The sequence below is a fragment of the Varroa jacobsoni genome, unplaced genomic scaffold (genome assembly GCF_002532875.2).
Source record: "Varroa jacobsoni isolate VJ856 unplaced genomic scaffold, vjacob_1.0 scaffold_385, whole genome shotgun sequence".
NCBI classification, from domain to species: Eukaryota; Metazoa; Arthropoda; class Arachnida; order Mesostigmata; family Varroidae; genus Varroa; species Varroa jacobsoni.
Window position 1 is genome coordinate 89,239 of NW_019213287.1, and position 22,031 is coordinate 111,269.

A 22,031-nucleotide genomic window follows, 5' to 3' on the forward strand; every position below is an offset into this window, starting at 1 on the left:
TGTTTTTTTACTTACTTTTTTTTTACAGTTACTTTTTTTTTACTAGCCCAACTATTTATAATGTAATTCTCAATAATAATACTAATAATATTGCTGAAAATTCAAGACAGCAAGGAAAAACCTTAATAAATAAAGTTCCATAACCTCATCGTTTCCAGCTGTATAACAAGAGGCCATTTTTCGTCGTAGGCCTCTACGATGTACATATTTACCCAACTGTACGCTCTTCTACACAAAGATATATGGATTCTACGAATAAAACGACACTACTGTACATCTTTATTCGAGCTATTAATGCCTCTATTTGTTGTCGGTGAGTAATGAAAAGGTTGCTCTTGGTAGCGAACCTTATTGTTTAGATTGTTTTTGAACACTTGTTTTGATATCAAAGCATGGTTATTTTACTTTTTTTTTTTTAAATTTATTATCAAACTATTTTACCAGTAATTGCGATGTACTATAGGACGATTATGCCAAGCTTATGTTTAACAAATTTGTATCTGTTTGCTTCATTTTCGACAGACTATTATCCTAAGAGCTAAGGTTTTTAGGTGCTTCCATTAGCCATTTGAACATCGCTTTGAATTTCATACCCAAAGATGAGTCTATATTCCGTTAGACTGAATCCCCTAACTGTCAATTAGTGGCTACGAGCGTCATGTTGCTTTAATCTTACTTTGAGTCAACTTTGATATTATCTATTATAGTTAAATATATGGCACTAGACTACGCTAATATGTAGCGGTAGCTAGACGGCGTTTTAACTTTCAAACGGTCCCGTCTAAGATCAAAGAGTAAAAATTGTGGTTTTTAGGTATGCTCTCAAGTGGTCTTAACAAAGCCGCTCCGGAAACATCAGGACGGGGAATGTGGTATAACGCGACCATTTATCCACCCAAAGAGCCCTACACGGCAGAGCAAATCAAATTTCCGATGTCCGCTGGACGCCAAACATCTCGAATCCATATCATCTATGCACCTCGAACGAAATACACGACCCATATTGTTGAGTCTGTTTTCAATCTTGCCCGTAAGTGTCCCCTTTTTATAGGGCTCATATTACAGAGATCTGCATGCGCGATAGGTCGACGCGTGCCAAAATAACAGTACGCATACGTATACGTAAGAGTATATTTTTCTAATAATTACAAATTGTTCAGGAGGTAATGATACACGAAAAAATAGTGAAATTTTAGGCCTATGCTTTAACTTGGAACAGCAGTAACTCGGTATTTAAGCTTTTCGATTCTGTTTACTCCTTTACTGGCGACATGGTTTGCCTGATTCCAGGAAATGTTTCCATTACGGGTTTTGTCGGTAGCAAGGATCTTGAGGTGTATTTAGCAAAAATTAACGGCAGCGTTGATCTGTCCATTATCTTTCGGTCGGTGAGCCAACCCAGTCATTTGAGTTATACCCTACAGTATGGCTTCGGTAGTTTAATGCCATCTGGCAACGCGCTTGGCGACTTTGCTAGCCCTAGGACGCCTAGGTCCATCATGGAAGAAACCCTGCTGTTCCCAACAATGTACGCAGTTTTCAAGGTTGGTCATAATAGGAAAGAAATCAACGGCTTATTGTATTTAATGATAAGTTTTTGACTTGTTCGCGATTTCTTTACGCACGCGTCACAGCTTTGTGTTTTACTCGTGTCGGAAAACCTAGGCGATAAACCGCGATCAGAGAGAACAATGAAATTATCATTGTGCACGGTAGAACAGCTCTTCATTTCTTGATTTTTCTAACTGGCCATTTGCCATGAAGTAGATTTGTGAAATAGAATATAAAAGTTGCTCAATGCATAGTGATTAAGACCGGTAATTTCTCGAGGTGTCCGCTAACCGCACCTAATCTATGTCAGCAATTTGGTGTCGCCTTTATCTGCTTTGCGCTGCAATCCCTGTCGAAAAAGTTATTAGATACTGAACGAATTGCGTAAATAATAAGAAATAACAAGCTGAGAATGAGTAAATAACTTAAGGCAGATACAGCCCAGTTTTTCTATGCGAGTCTTTCAAAATTCATTTTGTCGGCAAATGGATACAAAACTCACTTCACACACCATTAGAGAGGAAAGATGTCGTTCAACAAATCGTGACTACGCAAATTTTTGGTTCAGCTGATAAAGTGAGGATGTCCACGGGTAACGCTTTTATTGCCATTTCACGCATCTAATTGATTATAAAATATGAAAATTAGTAGCGTTAAATCAAATAAACACTGTGATTGAATTAGCACAGGGTATTCCGCTGTGACCAAGAACCCTGCGGCAGAAGACTTCCGTAATTTTCATTGCCACTAGCCAAGATTGAACGAGTCCTAGTTGTGCTGTATTTAGTGAAGTTTTTTTTCTATACACTAAAATCCTTGCTGAAAGCAAAGAGGTGGAATAGTATGTCACTTGAGGAGTGAAAATGATTTCGCTGCAAGTAAACACGCATTCAGACCATGAAGTTAATAATGGCGAAAAATCGTGACATTTACTCTAAAACGATAGAAGACATTTTTTGAAAATACAGATCTGGAGGATAACGTTAACGAAAGGTGTTACTCCGGGCCATCCAAGATTATAGCAGCCATCCGTCTTTTTTCTGGTATGTGAGCTCAATGTAAAACAAACCAATCCAAATTCTCCCATGCTATCGATAACGCCTGCCCGCAGAAAATTGATTCCTTAGGTTCCTTAGAGAGTGGCTTTTCCGCTACGTTGTAAGATTGCGTCATCTAGCAGACGACCCTATTTTTTAATGTTTGTGAAATCTGGTTTAAAGACACCGGGCCTCACGTATAGGCATCTGCTACAGTTGTATGGGACTTTTAGCTAGTATACTAATTGTAGTGCCCATTAAATCCCTCTACACCTGGTTGTCAATCGTTATTTGTTTTAATACTACTTCGGCTAGCTGAAGCTCAGGACTGTTGATAGTTGAATCTGCAGCAGACACATAAGTGGGTCGAAAAAGCGAATCGTTGGACAACGACCAACGCTTGTTTTGATGTTTCGCGACCCCTATGCGCTTGTGGCTGGTAGCAATTAGAGCTTGGACAATTTACATATAGGGTTCATATAGGGTTTAGTATTTAGCTTATTATTACTCTATTTATATTTAATTCACTTGAAATCGTGATATCGCAGAAACCCGTTTCTCCGATATATGGGCGCCTCCTCTACACGTAGTCTCTTCTTTGCGTGCGCATCCTCATTTTCACAGTTAGTTGTACTTTTTATACAGTCGCTTATCGTCGTCAGTGACACCTGCCCAGGGAAAGGATAGTCTATTTTTACACGAACTTCCGCGTTCAAAAATAAAACCATGCCTGGGAAATTTATCGAGCACGTGTTTTTGCCATTAAGCTTTACTATTCATCAAAATAGCAATTTTTGTTTATTAAACACTTTCTTTCAGCTCAACGAGCCGGCTAAGGAATCGTCGACTAATGGAAACTAGCTATTCGTACCAATAGAACTGAATTACCCACAGATAATTTGTATGTGGGTAATTCAGTTAAAAAAAATGTTAAAGAAACATGAGGTACTTCGCATCTTCCAGGAATAGTAATTACCAACCTAGAAATCATGCAGCCTCCTTGATCTGTGTTCAACAATATATAAAGAAATAATAAGTCGATTGATGGCCGAGCATTTTGTAGAGGCGTGAAGCGTATGCAATTAATGCAGGCCCTTATTACAATTATTTTTAGCCATATCATATAATTAGTTTGTGAAGTTTATTTTGTGCAGTTATCTATACCTATGCTAATATTTAATGAATCAACACTTTTAGGAACATGCAAAATTTTACAAGCTAAAAATCAATGCGCGACTGGATCCTATACGGCCCTTTCCGACTGACCGCTACTATTTTCGGAAAGCAGGCATGAAGAAGGATCAATCTGCGGAGGACGCAACGTTTATTCGGATGAGCGATATGATCATTTTGTTTAGTTTCATTACATTCATATGCTCCTTTTCAAAAGGTATTGTCGCGGAAAAGGACACTCGCCTTCGAGTAAGTTAGCTGTTCTTCCTATGCCGTTAACCGTGTGCATGCTAATGACCTGTGAACTTAACGTATCATTATTATAGGGCGAGCTTACTTGATTCAGGCTGGCTAACACAGCATCAAGGCCGGTTTGTGTGGTAAGTTATATGTTCGAATCTGGATATCCGCATCAAGTTCTTTTCGGGGAGCTTCATCACGAGAATGCACCTAGATACACAGCGAAGACGACGGTGATGGTTCGAGACATCAGATCAGTAAAGACTTAGGTTGGAAGCGGACAATAAATCCTATAAAAGGAGTGATGCTGAGAATAAGATTAACTGATCCAAAGGGACATAATCGAGGTTTCGTGGCTACGAGGCCAAACTGCTACCTCATGGCTTCCGTGATAGTACAACAGGCTCCAGAATCGCAAATTATAAGACGCTCTAAGCCGACCACTAAAACTTATTAGGTCGTTCAGTATGAGACGTGATAAACATATATTTTTTAAGATGATGCTCTGTGAATAAACCCTGTATTCAAAAAAGGTTCTACTACTAGAAACACGCTGTGTCGTATGTTTAAAAAATTCCGGGAAGGAGAGTTTGAGGTGGAAAAAGAGAGAGTGGAAAAAGAGGTTTCCTGCAAAGGTTAAGGACTCTTCGTGAACAGTTGAGGGTTGGAGTGGCTGCTTCTTTTTGCTCTCGCTTTACAACAGTGCTGAATTCTTGCACTGAATTATGACTTATTATGTTGAAAAATTTGATTTTGGATGTCAAAATTTATTACGGATTTACGTCAAATAAATTGTTACAATTTACAACATAATAATCCACTTATCGTGGATGTAGAAAGTCGAAAATGACAATAGCGCTTACCTTGATTGAAGATGACAGAATGCGTTTCTTCAAAACAGATGGGAATTCTAACAAGTCGTAATGCTGAGATAGACTCGTTTATTTCTAATGCTTTTCTCGCTTCTTTTTATTATTGTAGGAAATCATGCGAATGATGGGCCTGCCAGACATTGTGTACTGGATTAACTGCATGCTTGTAGGCACCATACGAGGCGGGTTGATTGCGGTGATACTCATGATCTGTTTATGTGACTTCGGTGTCGCGCAAGTATTCGTGTACTCAGACGCGTCGGTGATTGTCCTGTTCTTCATTGTCTTCACCATGGCAATAGTTAATTTTAGTCTGCTGTTCACCGTTCCATTCTCTTCGCGTACGTTGAATGTCAAATGGGTCCAGACGGGCTAAAGAAGCTATAGCATCATTTTTCTTTTATTATTATATTTCATTATTATATAATATCATTCTTTTCGTTTATGGACATTGACAGAGATGCATGAATACTTTGCGTATCAATGTTTCCTACTTTTTAAACTTAACGCTGAACTTTCAAGGATTTTCTATACGGCTGCATAAGAAATAATAAGGTGGTTTAGTTTTAATATTACATAATTGACATCTAGTAACACAATAAATGCTAACGCACATAGGTGACATGAGTAAATACATAAATTTGCTTAACTTAACGAAGAATAATCTGCAAAAATAGTCCCTATATGATTTTAAATCGTAAAATATGGCGGACTGGCTTTTACGTGGAGGATAAAAACACAGTTGAATCAAAGAATGGGGAAAAATGGCTAATACAACATACAAAACAATGGCTTTGGATCATATGTTGAGGCATTTCCCAAATTGATTGACGATAACGGCATTTTCACATGTTCCCTGTTTTCTTTAATGTAAGCAAAAGCGAAACGTACGGAGTGTCATTTAGCTACTGAGAAATCGAATTCAACACATGTAAGTGCCGGCCCGAACATAGTAATAACCACATCGTGAAAATATTATAGCGTATGTTGAAAAGCCACATGATACACTAAGCAATAGCTGATACATTGACTATCACGACTACAATATCACCCGAAGTTTAGGGTTAACTGGTTTATTTGATAAGTCGAAATAGTATAATAAAGCGAAGATCGGTTAGACAACTTAAGTTAGGATTTGATTACTATCATAATAGAACAGTGCCCTAGCAAAGCGTTCTGGAACAGAGACAAGTGCGGAAGTAAGCTCCAACAATTTTAGCTTAAGCGGAGCAAAGGTCCCGATTTAGTTCGCGTAGGAGTTGAAAAAGCCAATGTTTAAACTGTAAGCCCCCCTTGTGCCTGTTGTTGTCATCGTAAAATTAGTAGCCATTCTAATATTCAGCAATTTTTCTTCCTTTGGTTCTAGCGAAGATTATGGTATTTGTGGTATTTATCGTGCAAGTGGGCACTGTAGCTATGATAGTCACGTATGTCGATGATCCTGCAGGAGGTCTTACGGGTTACATGTCATTGACTGTTCCGTTCAAGTTGGCCACCTCCCTCGTGCCTCAAATCGGTATTCATTGGCTTATGAAGCTTGCCTCGTTTTCCGAGCAAAAGGGTATGTATTTTTTTTGGTAATCGTCATCTCGCGCTGCAATTTTAATATGTGCGGTGTGCGGTGACACTAAAAAACTACTAGATTATAATGATCGTTGTCTATTGTTGTTCCTTCTGAATGATCTATTACTGAAGGCTAAGTGCTATACGCTGTCTGAAAGTGCTTTTTGCTCTAGGTACATGGCCATGAAAGGAAGCTCTAAATAGGAAAACCAGCAGTAAACAAGATAGAAGTTGACATTCTTGTGTGAAGAGTCAGAAACCCCTTATGTGGTAGGAAGCTAACAAGAGACCACGAACTATGACTGATGTAAAGAACACGATTATTACTACAAAAGTTGGTACATAAGCTATAATATAACGATCAAATTCACGCATTCAGCCACGATGTCGTTTGTCTATTTCTCGCAAAGAACAAATGTCATTGCGTTTCACAAGCACACCCGTCCACCCTTAAAGTCGTTTCCAACAGAAATAAGATAGAGCTTAGCATCGATCAAAGGCTTTCAATTTCGCTGTAAAGTGGCTGTGCTTGAAACAAAGCTTGGGTCTGTCTCAGCGTTCGCTCGCAAACTGAGATGTTATCCACGGGGTGTCATTCTGATTCTAAATTTTGGCGGGTAGGTGAGAAAAAGCAATTATGAATTTCTATATTACAGTATGCGTTACGCTAAATTTGCAGGTGAAGGTCTACAATGGCACAATATAAATCAAGCTGTCATCCCAGGTGATAATATCGCGCCAATCGAGATTATATACGCAATGTTATTATCGTGGCTACTCTATCTTTTGCTCGCGATGTATCTGGATGCCATTAATCCTTGGCAATATGGAAACGCAAACCACCCGCTCTTTTTTCTGCTCCCTTCCTATTGGTGTCCCACCGTGGCGGATTTTTCACATAAAGCTTCTGTGCAAAATTCCAACAAAGGTTAGCAGACCGTAATTTATGACAATTATACGACGATCAGAGATTCTTTTCAACGCGTTTCAGTTTGAATTAGCTATTAATACAAGCTCGGCTTCATCAATGTATTTGGAATGGTTTGCGCTGCGTCATGCAGGCGTTACGCCCTTAGCAGACGATAAAAGGCTTCGGTTTGGTACGGAACAAGATTCAGTAATCTGACTAGGGGTTTCGATCGGTTCTTGGATGAGATAATTATATTTAAAGGGTGTCTATACCTGAGATTATATTCTGAGAGAGGAATATCTTATAATCACATATAATGTAGACTAACACAACCTATCAGTGTATTGAACTCGTCACAATTTACTTGGTTTTCAGAAATGATAGAAAACATATCAAAGAAATTGCGGGTTGTTGTTCGTCTGGTTCAAATCTCGCATAGATTTGGGCCAATTCGAGCTCTTAGCAATTTGTCAGTCGATCTCTACTGTAATCAAATCACCATGTTACTTGGTCACAACGGAGCCGGCAAAACGACGCTGATGAGCATCCTGACGGGACTTATACAGCCAGACCATGGGGAAGTCTTCATAAACGGTTACAGCGTAAGAAAGCATACGCGGAAGGCTAGAGAGAGCCTTGGATTCTGCCCTCAACACAATGTGCTCTTTGATAAGCTCACAGTTATGGAACATTTGGTGTTCTTTGGTAAGCTCAAAGATGCCGAAGAGAATTACCTGAGGCAGGAAATAAAGCATCTACTATCGGAACTTGACTTAACGCAGAAGTCGAATTCGTTTTCTAAGGACCTTTCTGGCGGCATGAAAAGAAAATTATGCCTCGCCAACGCCATGGTCGGAGGCAGTGAGGTAAACACCCGATTTCTTTGTGCGAGATCGAAGTATTTTTAAATTAGTTGCATGATCCAGCTACGACAAATATAAGATATTAGGCAGCTGCTAGAGAGAGGCGGCAATTCTAGCTGTCTGGGGGCATTAAGAGACAAGAGGCCAGTGGCCTGCATGATATCAGATGCATGGGTCTTTGTAGTGCATGTAGCGCTAGTAAATCTTAAGATTTACATGACTAACCAGATTTGTGATGGTATTGCGGTGTTTGCTTAATAAACTGAGACATTTGAAGCGATCTAGGTTCAAAGCCGGGCGTAAAAGTACCTCTTTTCGGAGGAATGAAGGCAGCTTTGAAGCGATGCAAGCAGTACCGAGTACTTTGATAGCGAATTGCCGTGATGGTGTATTTCTCTATTCATTTTAAGAACACATGAAGTAGTTTAGGTTTGAAATCTTGATAATTAAGCATCTGACACAAGGCGTGAAGGAAGTGTTTAATTGTGTTCGCTACATCACGAGGCTTCTTGATGAAACGCTGAATCTAACTTCTTTATTTTTGTGCCCATTTTTAACCTGGAGATATGCTTCTGTTTCCAGTAGGATTGTCATTTCACTTCTACAACGTATAGCGGCGTTCTACACACCAGGCAATTATTTGAATAAAGTAGAGTGAATTTACGGACTCGGTACTAAGCAATATATAGCCGAGTTCTATGGGGTTAAAATCAGAGATTTTCGGGTATTGAAAAAGTAAAATAAACAGTAGGTTATTTCCAGCTAAATCAAGGCGGATGTTGATTATAAGAAGAACTTGCCTGCTTCTCTGTTATAGCGTTCGCTATCATTGTCTTAATAGTTATTCGAAAAATGTAACAAACGAAGACCTCTTCAGGAAGTCACTTGACCCTTTCCTGGGGTTCGATCGTATAGAACACGTCGTCCATAGAAAATAGCACCGTGAAAGCGGTGCTGCCCAGAAGTGCCCTAGCCAGCGGAATCTGCAGGTACATCTGAATTCTGATCCGCTAGGTCGGGACCTAAGTCGTACTTCTGAGCCAGTTCAGATTTCCCTTAGCGAATCCAGACGACCGTCCAGTCAGGTGTATAAGAATCTTCATATGAGGATCGATTATACGAAAGCCTTGATTGCCTTCTATCATTTGTGGATGATCCTTCGAAAAGTATTCGTTGTAGGTAGCAACCTAGTCGATGCTGTCGCATTCTCCTCACACAGAGCAGCAGATTGATTTGTCTAACAGAAACTATGGAATCACGATCAGTCCAGTTCAGCCTAGACTCGTTGTAGAATCCAATAAATTCAAAGTTGTAGTTATTTGTTTCTACTCTCACTCGTCTGCACTACTCATCGTTTGCACTCGTTGTTCCAAAAGCCTGTTGCCAATGCTGCGCCGTCTCCGGTTTTGAGAAGCAGTTTGCTTTGTATCTATCAACTCGCTCTGACTGTTGTTTTCGTTTATTTTTCTTGTTAAATAAGTTGTTCGTTAAACATTTGTAATTAAAAATAAAAATTGTTGCTAATGTATATTCGAGATTTGTTACTGTTCAACTGGGCGCGCGCTAAACCACCAGTGTAGCGGCCTTATGAAAAGCTCCGTCCTTTTATAATAAAAATATAATTAAAAAATAGTTTTATAAACTTTGAGTTACCTTTATTCAGTTGTGCTGATTATTGAGAAGAATGTAATACGGAAAGTATCGATGTGAATGCGTATGCGCTATGTGGAGGGGTACTATGTAGCTTAAATCTTTGTTGACTTTAAAAAAAAATCCATTAAAAAAAGTATCCTGAGTCATGAACTCCAGCAACAGTTCAATAAGACATATTTCCGAGTCGTCAGTATCTTCATATGGTCTCCTGTAGATGCCAATTATATCACAGTTTCGCTATCAAGCGCTGGGTAATCTTGAAAATCTATCCATAACCCGTATTTCGTATAGTAACAAACCGTTGCTGACCGCTTACTTATGTCAATGCATTTATTTTTGTAAATTTGGCGGAATGCCGTTGGTCGGGTTTTCCTTCGCACAGATAGTGATCCTCGACGAGCCTACGGCTGGAATGGATCCTGAAGCTCGACGCGCTGTATGGGGACTTTTGCAGGATGAACGACGCTATAGGACGATCCTGATGACAACTCATTACATGGAAGAGGCGGACGTTCTGGGCGATCGAATTGTGTTTGTGGCGAAAGGACGCCTTCTGGCTGCCGGATCTCCGATGTTCCTGAAGAAGAAGTTCGGTTCGTTTCAACATGTTTACGACCATGTCCTATAGGCCAGCATTAAATCAACAACCACTATAGATTTTGATTTTCCGAAATAATTTTAGGTCTAAGAACGGCATACTGGTATAGCAAGTAAGTCCACTGAAGTACCGTAAACAGATGTAGACAATAGTTTCCGCCATTCTATGGTCAAGGAATGCCTGGCAGCCGAAACTCCTCGATTTGGATGACTGTTTTTTCGTGGATAACCAAATCAGTATATTCTCCATTTTCAATTTTGAAACATTGAAGCTCTTATGAAGGCCTTACATTAATACCGTATATAAAAAGATTGACCAGATATATAATGTTATTTATAGTTGTGTCAAAAGGGGAAACCATGCCATATGAATTGCAGACTAAAAAACATTAAAAGTGTTGATTCGTGTTAGCAGACGATATAGGGCTCTGTGAAACGTTTTAATATACGGAAAAATCTACACCGTAGTTTAGCTAGTGCTTACCTATCAAATCAGTCATTGCAGGAGATCGTGCTTTTGTCCAAAAATGTGCATATACATACGAATTATACAACAACGATGGAGGCGGTACTTGGTACTTTGCTTCCTGGCAAACCAGTGCTTAAGCATTTCGAAACCATTGCCTAATCATTACCTCGTTAATGAAACGATGGAAACAGTAGATGGAGCCAAGTTTTATTCGAGGCCAAAGCGATCTGTATCTAACTCGATTGTAGGATTACGTGAAATAATTACATTCGTAATCTTGTAAAACCGTCTGAACGTTCCGACATACGCGAGCAATCTACGTACAAGTTTGTAGTATAACACCACCAATACTGTGGTGTTGTATATATATATATATATATATATACTGGCACACTTATCTGAATGTTCATCTTCTCAACCTGCATAGGATCGATTATAGCGAGTTTAAGCCTAATTTTATGCGCGTACAATTCTCCGCCCTAAAGGCCGATCTTGTTGTGGCTTGCTAGCGTATCGCATGTGCAGACGTCATGTTTGTTATGTGTCGAAAGCCGTCTGCTGATCATCGATCTAATTCAGTTCATCCATTTTAAAAATAGCTCCAAGATCCAAACTTGACGCGACCGAATTGTTTACTTGCGATAGTCCTTATTCTTGTATTACTGGAGATATCAGCCGAATACAAAAAACTAGCAATGTATATATATATGGAAAATGAAAGGACTGTCAATACCAGCCTTTCTATTGAGAAAATTAAAATCAGTACTAAAATCTATCATTATCATCATAGTCCTTTAGTGATATGCTCTCAGCAATATAAAAACAGTTTAAATTTTGTATTTATGTAAAAATGGCCCTGGAAAAATAATTCTTTTGTAACGTATATATTTCTTATTACAATAGAAACCGGCTATAACCTTCGGCTAAGCAAGAAAAGCTTGGACGTTAACACGGCCCGCGTCGTTGCCGTAATAAAAAGATGTCTGCCTGGCAACGATATCGTTAATCTAGATTCGGACATTGGTTACGAGTTTGTCGTCAATATTGGCTTCCCTTCACCACAACAGCTCGTCGAACTGTTCAGATATCTTGAGGACAACTTGAGTACTCTCGGAGTATGGACAGCGTATCCTTTGCGGACGATATTCGTTTTTACTACATTATCTACCAAAATTAAGATTTCTATGCAAACACCATGTTTTTCCTAATAATAGGTTAACTGTTATTAAGTGGAAAACGGCTGTTTTTTTTTTATTTTGGTGTATTCTTGAGTCTAGTTGGAAGTTTCTCCATGTTGCGTTTACATTTTCAGATCCACAGTATTGGCATATCAATAACGACAATGGAAGATGTATTTCACAAGGTGGGCGAATACGGTGAAGCCAAATCTAAGGACGGTATCTTCTCACGAGATAGTGAAAAATTCGATTTTACATGTGAGAATAATATTACTGCTTATTGGGAGTATTTTTGTGAAGTATTATTAATTACTATTAAGCATGTTTAATTGTATTGGACACCATCTCACAAATAGCACAGAATATACTTAATGATTATGAAGTTCAAGATATCGACGGAATTGTCCGACGCGTAATATTATTCAATAAACCGACGCCAGTACCAAGTGTCCTATGCCGTTGTAATCAAAGTGAGCTGACCCTTGCATCGGGTGCACATTAGTTAATATAGCCTGCGAGGCCTTTTTTTCTCTTAGTCTCCATCAGTCTCGAGTGGCTCTAGTAGCTCTTCTCGTTTGATATTTAAGCGGTACGGGCTCGTAAATGGTTATAGATCGCTTGTAGCAAATAGACTTACCTTGAAAGGTCCACATTGTTGTTGATCATTACATTATTTTTACATGATTGCCATCGTCATTCTGTTGAGCGGAATCATCTGTCGAAAGCACGTCTTTGAAATGTATCGTCCGGAGATGCTGATGTTATAGGATGTTCGGATATTCCCAGGACCCAATTAGCCGCATCTTCTGTGCATTTCAAACATCTTTCCGGTAATTGTTAGCACCCTTGTCACTGTTTCCTTTTATTTTGCTGGATGATAGAAACACGCCATGACATCCTAAATATTTCGAACCTGTTACATGCTCATATCGCCTAGGAATGCAGTTAATACTTAAGTCCTTTCTCCTCATGTATTTTGCTGTTCCGAGAGGCAATTATACATTTCATAGATCGTGCTTCCTAGACATTTATCAAACTTCTGTTCTACTAGTTTTTGAATCTGTAGCCTTTTTCCTCCGTTGAGAAGGTCACTTTGCCACTTTGCCGTTTTGGAAGTCCAAGGCCCACATGTGTTGTGATATTGAAAATGTTCTCGATGTCCTGGTAAGTGTGAATGATCGAAACCAGGTCGTCTGCTAGTAATAATCATTAGATCTTTTCATGTTCAGAGATTACGAAGCTGGGCGCTAAATGCCGTCCTTTCTTACCTTTCTGATTCCTCTATATACAGCGCAACAGCTAATCTTATGTCAGTCACTTTGTGGAGTGCTAGTACTGAGTCGTTCGCGTTCAACCTGCATGCAAAGGCTTGTTATATTCGCCCTAACGTACGTATAGATAGCATCAAGGCCCATTTGGTTCTGTTTCTCGACTCCTGCGAACAGTATCATCAACATCACTATAAATTTATGGCACTTTTTCCTCTGTTTTGTGTAAGTCCGTTTTACATAGATCTACACGATAGCTATCACCAATATTACTTGTGATAGCTGTAGTCTGCACACTGTCAAAAAAAGAAGAAGCAATTTTTTAAACACGTGTTGAGTCAGAGAGCTCTTTTTAGCAGAGCATTGGCAGTGAAGTATATAACCTGTCTCTCGAGCCCCCGTGTGGTGCAGTGGCAACGTATTTGCGTACCAAGTTTAAGAATACGTGGGGTAATCTAGGCTCGAAATCTGGGTAGGTGCATTTCGTTTTCTACAAGGGAGGACCTAGCCACCTAAAACGACGGTTGACAACAGTATGGAACGTAAGGCTTCTCGCTAATCAACCGACCCGCCATTTGCATTGTATTGCAATTTTCAAAAAAAAGAATTGGAACGGCGCCCCAACATTGGAGTGAATGATGGTATACAAAAATAAAATGGTAAATTTGACAGTACACAGGGATGCCTTTGAAGACATGAACTCCGGTTATACCTAGCTTGACGTCCTGCAAAACAGCTTTTCGTGCAAGATCGGTTTCAATTTTGCCGTAAAACATATTTAGTAACATTTATAAACTGCTTTTTACCTTAAGTCTCATCCGTAAACAGTTCATTAAAATTTACAGCAAAACGTGAGCTGACACTGATTTGTTTTTTATGACGAGCAACCTTGTTACTTATTGTGTAATAATGGCGCAACAATTAACTCTAAATTTGCCATTTTCGTTATGGTTCTAGTTACAGAGGAATTCAAACGCCCATTTTTCATTCCCGAAGGTCATCACCTGAGTAGACTTCGATTAAAAGCACTCCTAAAGAAAAGGTAAAGAAGACAGATTATTCAAACTTAGATGAAAATTTAATGTAAGTTGTACGTATGGCGATACAAGCCATGATTTTTATAAACAGACATCTCAGAATCACATACGGGTGATCGAGTACGCTCAGCTGGGTATTCAAGCAAGCAGCACCCTACGGTTGTATGTCTAGTGCCCTACCCACTTGACTATAAACGTTGTGTATTTGGGTTTATTTATGCTTTTCATTTGAAATAGGTGGCTTGTCGGTCGTCGAGAATGGAGAACCCTATTCTACCTTGGAATTGTGCCAGCTCTCGCCACTATGTTTTATTGTAGTTCAACTGGGACAAATCTTACAGATAATCTGCAAAAAGTGCGTAAACGTTGCTTCCTTTATTCCTAGTAAGCTGGCGGGGCATTGATGATAAAACATTGGTAGGCCGAATCGCCGAAATTTGGATTTGCCCACCTCTAGTTGTCAATCAAAAAACCTCAGCACAATCAGCGATTAACAGTGCTATTACAGCTATTGTGAGCACGTTTTTAACTACAAGCTAATAGCCTTTTTTCGTATTGATAAATTTGGCCCTGTGGGCGGCGCAAATTGTACGATATTGGAATAAAAGTACATTCTGGCATATTTGGCAGACAAAACTCATTTCGGGCACGCATTACTTGGCTCCCTTGAGCCCCGAGTTGTTTGCATTCACGGGTCCAACTGCAGGTACAAGGTTCGTTCGTTATCGCGAGTCGATGCCAAACGTCTAGTTTTTTCATGTTTATTAGCTCGATTGTTGTTCGAGACGCGATGGCAATTGCTCTCGGTCTCGTATGAGGGAATGCGGCAGCTCGCTTGTTTGAACTCTGTCTTGCAACAGACCTGAATTTTTTGAACGATTCTTGCGTGACTTTCATTTGGCCATTGATAACTATTGCATCTGTTGTACCATAACAGCTTAGCGGCAAAGAATGCCCGGCTGCATAGTTGACGTTCCGAAGAAATCGTAGTGGATTCACCCTGTATTGGCTTGTACGCATTCGTTCACTGTTTAATATGGTATAAGGCTATGCGCGAACACGTCGAACGCGAAGTTCTAATTGCACCTATAAAATTAAGGAAAAGCTGGACAAAAATTTGACCTGGGCGCCGTTGTCGATCTGTCGTTTATTTATCCGTCGTAGTCGGATCTAACTATAAAAATATCAGCACAGTTAGGTCGATAGAGTCAGAAAGCTATCGGGTTCCTTTTGACAAATTTACACTATTTTACATCTATCCACCTGATACGTTTTCGAAAAATTAAATGTTTCCTTATTATTGGATATATACAACGACATGGAGTAGCTATTTTCAATCACATTTAAGGCGTAGTTACCCTTACTTACGAGTACTTGCCTGATTACGATGTATCTGGAGCATTTTTAATATACGAACATTTTGACGCAGGGGTCAAGCATTATAGAGCTCGCTTTGACTTTGGTTTGACCATAATGCTGAATTACTTTGATCGTTAGTTTCAACCGTACAGTCATCATAGTTAGTGTGCGCCTAATATAAACCTGTTGACAGCCTATGAATGGCACGTATGCCGGACGTAACTACGTAATTATTCACTGGGTATTTCGGAGGCCCGTATATACTTTGTCACTGTTGGCGATCTGCAAGGTCACTTAGTTTACCATGGCAATATAGAGTCCATTCGGTTCACTTACGATATTTGATCTGACTTTCAGCCGATTACGTACTCGTTGTCTCAAATTGCCCGCAATCCTATCGCTTTTGTGACCAAAAAACAGGACGGAGTCGTCAGAAACTTTGTTAAGGCCCTTAAGTCTGAGCAGGTAGAAATAAAGACGTTGAATCCAGGCCAAGATATTGGTAAATACCTGCTGGGTATAGGTGAGAATTTCCATTACTTTTGCGAACCGGTGATAGATAATAATTGAGTTTACAATTGATTAAAATACGTATACTGGATCGAGCACTACATCGCTCGATCATCTTATCTGTACATTTAGGTGGATGATGTTCGAAGACTTACATGTTTTCTAGGAGGTGCTTAACAACGACAATTTCATAAACGGCATATTTTATATTCATGAAGTAGATAATATTTTGAGAATATTACATGATAGTCTGGATGCCGCTACTCCTTAATTAACACGTGTACAAAATATTTTTCAGCTAGTTCTGAACCCGCAAACTATAAGTCTCGCTGGGTTGCTGGCGGAGAATATGATGGACGGAATCGCGTTTTGTGGTACAACGGCGAACCGTATCACGTCGGCGGCGCTGCTTTAGCTACGTGGCAAGGCGCAATGCTTGCGGAGGCTACTCGAGATCCGACCGCAATTGTAAACGTCACGGGCCTGCCACCTGCGAGTGCGAGGGTCCAAAATTTATTACATTCTGTAGTGGTTCAATTTCAAAGTATGCATTCATTACGTCTTGCGATAGCATTTTTCAACATATGAAATATTTAGTACAAAGTATCCGTTGGCATCTGCTGAGACAATTTCAGTAATCTAGTGACATGGGTATAGACAATGAAGTTCCAGTCTATATAGTCCGTTTTGTAGCTACCTTGGCAGTAATTTATCAAATATAATTACTTAAATGTGATTATTAATTTGTTATGGTTATAATCATTACACGATATACGGCTGACTAAGTTACTGCTTTAGTTAAATTACTATATGGCTTCCCTTCTTATATGTAAATCGTAATTGTTTCTAATATCAGTCTGTATATATATATATATATATATACAATGTTCATTGAATTACTGCACCTTATAGTTTTGGTGGTAATTTTTCATTATCTACTTTCCTATATTAAAAAAATGTCCTTAGAAGGTGACAAACTTGTCTGAAATAGTATAAACGATTAAACATTGCCTTAGTGTTTTCACCTTTAAACGTTACCTTTTTGTGGCTTTTTTCTTGCCAGTTTCTGCGTAAAAATACACATGTGTATTTAGAGAAACAAAAGTAGAGAAAAATTTCGCAAAAACTTTGATACGAGATCAATTAAGCTTGTCCTTTTTCCATAAGGTTAATATCTTGACCGAATCGCTGTCGCAACGCCACCTGTGGCAGCGACAGCAGAACATAACAGTATATATATATATATATATATAGCAAGTGTTTTAAAACAACTGTTTTTACCGTGCGATTTTCACCGCTGGCTTTTCCTATCGAAGCAAGTTTCTATGGGTTGAAAAGCTGCAACAAAAGTTTCAAACCCTTTACATAGGTAAATAGCTTCAAGCCAGTTTAAATCGACCCGCCTTTGCACGTGGAAACCTGCCCCGATAAAAAAGCCAACGATGAAAATGGCAAAGTAATAAACAGTTGTTTTAAAACAAAGCATTCTCATACACCTTTCGTCTCGTAGAGGATGTTTCGCTGTAACTGCTACAGGTGGCGCTGCGGTAGCGATTCGGTCAAGATGTTTTAGGCTATAGCATTGGCTGAGGCGGGCGTGGGGTGTGGGCTTTGACTATCAACCAGAAATCCAGAATGAATAAAAAAATAAATTAGGATCTATCGTTACTGGCTGCTCTGCCTAGAATCACAAAAGAAGCTGAAAAGCCCGGGCTACTTTGCACAGAAATAGTATCAGTAAAATGCTGAAGTATTACGGACAAAGGCTAATGGGTTTATGATGACAGAAATAACCCGACACGCGATGGGTCGGTTGTTGGCGACCTGTTTAATCCACATTTATTTACATTTACAGTCAGGTTCATGGCCAGTGTCGGTGTAACGTTTGCAGTATCGTATATGCTTTGCAACGCTGTAGTACTCCCAATCGAGGAACGGGTCGCAAAAGTTAAACTGGTTGGTGTGATGAATTCGTCGTTAATTTCATTAATTAGTTTTTCAAGGCTAGTAAGCACGTTTTGTTAAACCGTCAATACTTACATGTTGATACAGATAGCAACGCGTGCCATCGTCTCGTTTAACGAGCTCGTGCTTATCGTGCGCACCTTGAGACGGTTCAGTACTAGACCGTATCTGGGTCGAACATGGATTCTCTTGTATTAAATGATGATGAACTATTTAATCTCGTATTTATTTTTTCAAATCTATCTACGAACAGTCAGTCATGCGTATGAGTAATGCATTGCATTAAGCATAAATTTGCTTAAATAAGAACCACCAACTGGGTCGCATTCAGAACTCTGGCTATAACGTAGGAGATTATGAATCGGCAGGTATCAGTTTGTCGGCTATATAACAGCACCATATTCAAGACTACAGGAAGCCTTAACTTCCTGATGAATAGTTGGGCTCAAGGTGCGCGCAATCCTGATTCGTACACTGTTAGTAACATAATGTCTCCCCGGTGAATCCGACTGGACAGTAAACGAGACATGCGATTTTAGATAAATATTTCAGTTTAGCTAAGCTGTCGTATCTATTTTGACCCACCTTTTCAAGAGACCACAATTGTGTATCCTCTCTGGCCGATTTCGAATTGAACGAAGCACGCTGGGGCATTTCTTAAGCGTAACGTAAAATCAAATGCTTCTAGGTAATGTGCGAATTTTTCATGGACATGAAATGGCCAATAGCTCATTAACAAGATGTTAATACCCTCGCCTATGGCTGAAATCTCTAGCTTTCCCTGATCCAAGTACCTTTATTTTTAACCTGATTACGCCACCTAATTATAGAACCGGTTTGTGAGATGCCTTTTATTGATTCGACCCAGCTTGAATCTCGTGTAAGGACGTTCAATTTCTAGTTACGAAAGTATGCTAGCCTGTCATACTTATAATTTAAAAACAAAATTCCACACGAGACATTAGCCGATTATTAGAGCGTTTTTTTATTTTTAATTACCTATATTGTCTGAACTAAAGCCATTATATATAATAGCCAAATATAGAATCGAAGCTGGCTTGTTTGGCAGCCAAAGAGCGAGAAAAATTGTCTATTGTGAAGTTGAATGCGCAAAATGTTTATTTGACTTCACAAAAGACCAGTACCCTTTTTTGTTTCTATGGTTACATGCACGTTAATGTTAGAAACCGTGATCGCCTAACAACGAAAAGGATAAGGGAACAGTATTCTTGTATTTTATAATGTATTTGAATAAATATATTATAATTTAAGACAGCATATTGGCTGACTGCTCTGCTATCACAGACAGCGAACATTAATAATAATTGCTCGTGACATTTCGAGTATTGCCTCACGATGGAACGTGATCAATTTACATATCGTCTTGAGAAAGTTCATGATACAAAAAAAAAAATTATACACAATGGGGCAGTCAATAATCAGCTTAAGCCCCATAAAGCTAGCAATTGAAATAACGTTTGCTTTAAGTGAAAGTCAACTTTGAACGAACGTGAGTCATCCTGTTGTAAGCTTACTTACTTACACAAGGCCTGTCTTCCTTTGAAACTTTTCGATTACGTTTGGAGCTAGTTATTTTGTTTTTCAACGAAAGTAGATTAGAAATGTGTCATGGATATAGCTTAGACGTTTTGTTCGGGTAATCTACACGAGAATGCTAAAAGATAGCTTGGTTAAATAATTAATAAATAAATGGAAAAAGATGTATTTGCTGAAAATCCTCTTCATTGGCCCGTATCATTCTTCATACATTACATATCCAATGTTTCCAATTTTTTGAATCGCCGTACTAACTAATATTTTCTCCCGTCAATAATTGCAACGTATCAGAGTCCGACAATTGTCAGATGACAGAATCTGTGTTTGTTTCCGAATCACAAACATTTCGTCTGTTAACAACGCATCTAACAATGACCCTGCTTCAAGCACGGTGCTTTATCGACGGTAAATGAGGCCTTATTCATAGATATATTCTCATTAGCATTTGTATTTAGCAGCATTTAGGTCAATTAGAAATTTATTGCTCACTTGTATCCAGCGTTTGCTTTGTCTTAGTAATCCTCTGTTACAATTTCAGTTGCTATGTTTATAGTGAAGATAAGAAGAAAGGGTGTTAGCGGCATCGCATGGAGAAGATTTCTAATCCGTGAATTAAAACAGGCGTTTTCTGTCGCAACTTTGAGTGTGCGGGATAATTTTGATTTGTGCGCCAACTGGGCTTAGGGAACCGTGAAGTGGTTTAGGCTCAAAGCCGGATGTAGGCACACTTCGTTTCACTCTGGGAGCCAGCCGTTTGAAACAACGTTTAACTAGGACAATGCAAAACGTAGAACTGGAAACATGTCATTTTGTTGTTCAAAAATAATTATCGGAAAGAACAGATTATTCGTCGCAGATGTACCCTGTATAGTGGCTGCAGCTTGTGACGACCTGCTTGGTTTTTTTGTCAACAGTCGCATCATTTAATAATCAATAAGTATTATTCATTATTTTTACTGGTCACTTTACCATGTCCTGCTAACTTTCGTTTGCGTAGGTGCAAATTATGACCGGACTTCCCCGATGGCTGTACGTTTTCTCAAATGCGGTCTTTGATCTGTTGTCTATGTTTGTCACCGTAACGATCATGGTGGCAATCTTCGTTCTAGTAGATCCCAGTAATGTGTACGCAGTAACGCAAAACCTGGGTACGTATCGATTAAGACGTCGCCGGAGTTATACTGTAATAAATAATGCGTAATGGATTCACATATAGAAAATGTATACGTTACATTATGGCTGCGGCAATAACAATATGGTTTTCTCAGCTTCGTTCGTGATATGGCTCCCATTTTCACAGCAGTACACAGGGCAACACTTGACGGAAATCGACGACACTGAGATCTTGAACAGACCCAATCAACTTTCACGATCATACAAATGACAAGTCTACAGCCAGCGTTGTATAGAATTATGGGGTTTTAACTTATGAGGTTATATGATTCACTTCCAGCCAGCTCACATTTATCTCTAGTCTTTACAGGTTGACTACTAAAAAAAATGATAACTAACAACTTCGTTTGGCATAACTTTGCAGCGGCTTTAATCGCGGTTTTGACCCTCTTCTGTTTCTCCATGCTTCCTCAGGTGTACATTATCACCTATATTATTGACGTAAGCATACGTTGGCGGCTTTATACCTCATCAATTATGCATTTTTTTTTACTAGATTTGCCTACTGAACTGCTCAAAAAATATTACATCGTTTAAAAAAGTGTCATATTAAAAGTTTGCCAGCATAAGTAACAGTATAGTGTTTTCCCGTAAACGTATGGGGGTGTGACTGAATGCGTTTCGAAAGCCATAGGCAAGTTAGCTAGTATCATTTTCCGTACGAATAATAACGCCAACATTGACTGCAATGCTTTCAGGATTCCGCGACGGGACTTTCGGTCGTGCAGTATCTAACATTAATACCGGGGATTGGCTTGGGAATTGTGATTGCAATGTTTGAATTGATTGCTATCTTAACCAACGAAGCTCTCCTTCTTCCTGTGAAGGCACGTTACTTTAACTTCTATTTTACACACTATCACCTTTGAGTTACGTCATGTAACTTTTGTAGGCGCAGGCGAGCTGTCCTATACTTGCATATAGCTGGTTTTACGTCTGATGACAATAACTTAGTATCCATTGCTTTATAATCTTCTATATTGTTCTGAAATGGATGCCAGTTCAGTCTGCTATAGCTAAACGTAAAAATCTCACCTATCCTAGTGTGGAAAATCG

General features: G+C 39.2%; 1 protein-coding gene across 1 annotated transcript; it reads left to right on the forward strand.

The window, feature by feature from the left end:
- Positions 1 to 1,271: 1,271 nt before the first annotated feature.
- Positions 1,272 to 17,016, forward strand: LOC111259922 (phospholipid-transporting ATPase ABCA3). The gene is made up of 13 exons (XM_022832312.2): positions 1,272 to 1,544; positions 3,786 to 4,010; positions 4,983 to 5,214; positions 6,240 to 6,434; positions 7,116 to 7,364; positions 7,722 to 8,212; positions 10,245 to 10,455; positions 11,832 to 12,043; positions 12,241 to 12,364; positions 14,332 to 14,416; positions 14,649 to 14,766; positions 16,128 to 16,293; positions 16,579 to 17,016. The coding sequence occupies exons 1-13, from the start codon at positions 1,272 to 1,274 to the stop codon at positions 16,866 to 16,868; spliced, it is 2,871 nt and encodes a 956-aa protein (XP_022688047.2). The 3' UTR covers positions 16,869 to 17,016.
- Positions 17,017 to 22,031: the final 5,015 nt, after the last annotated feature.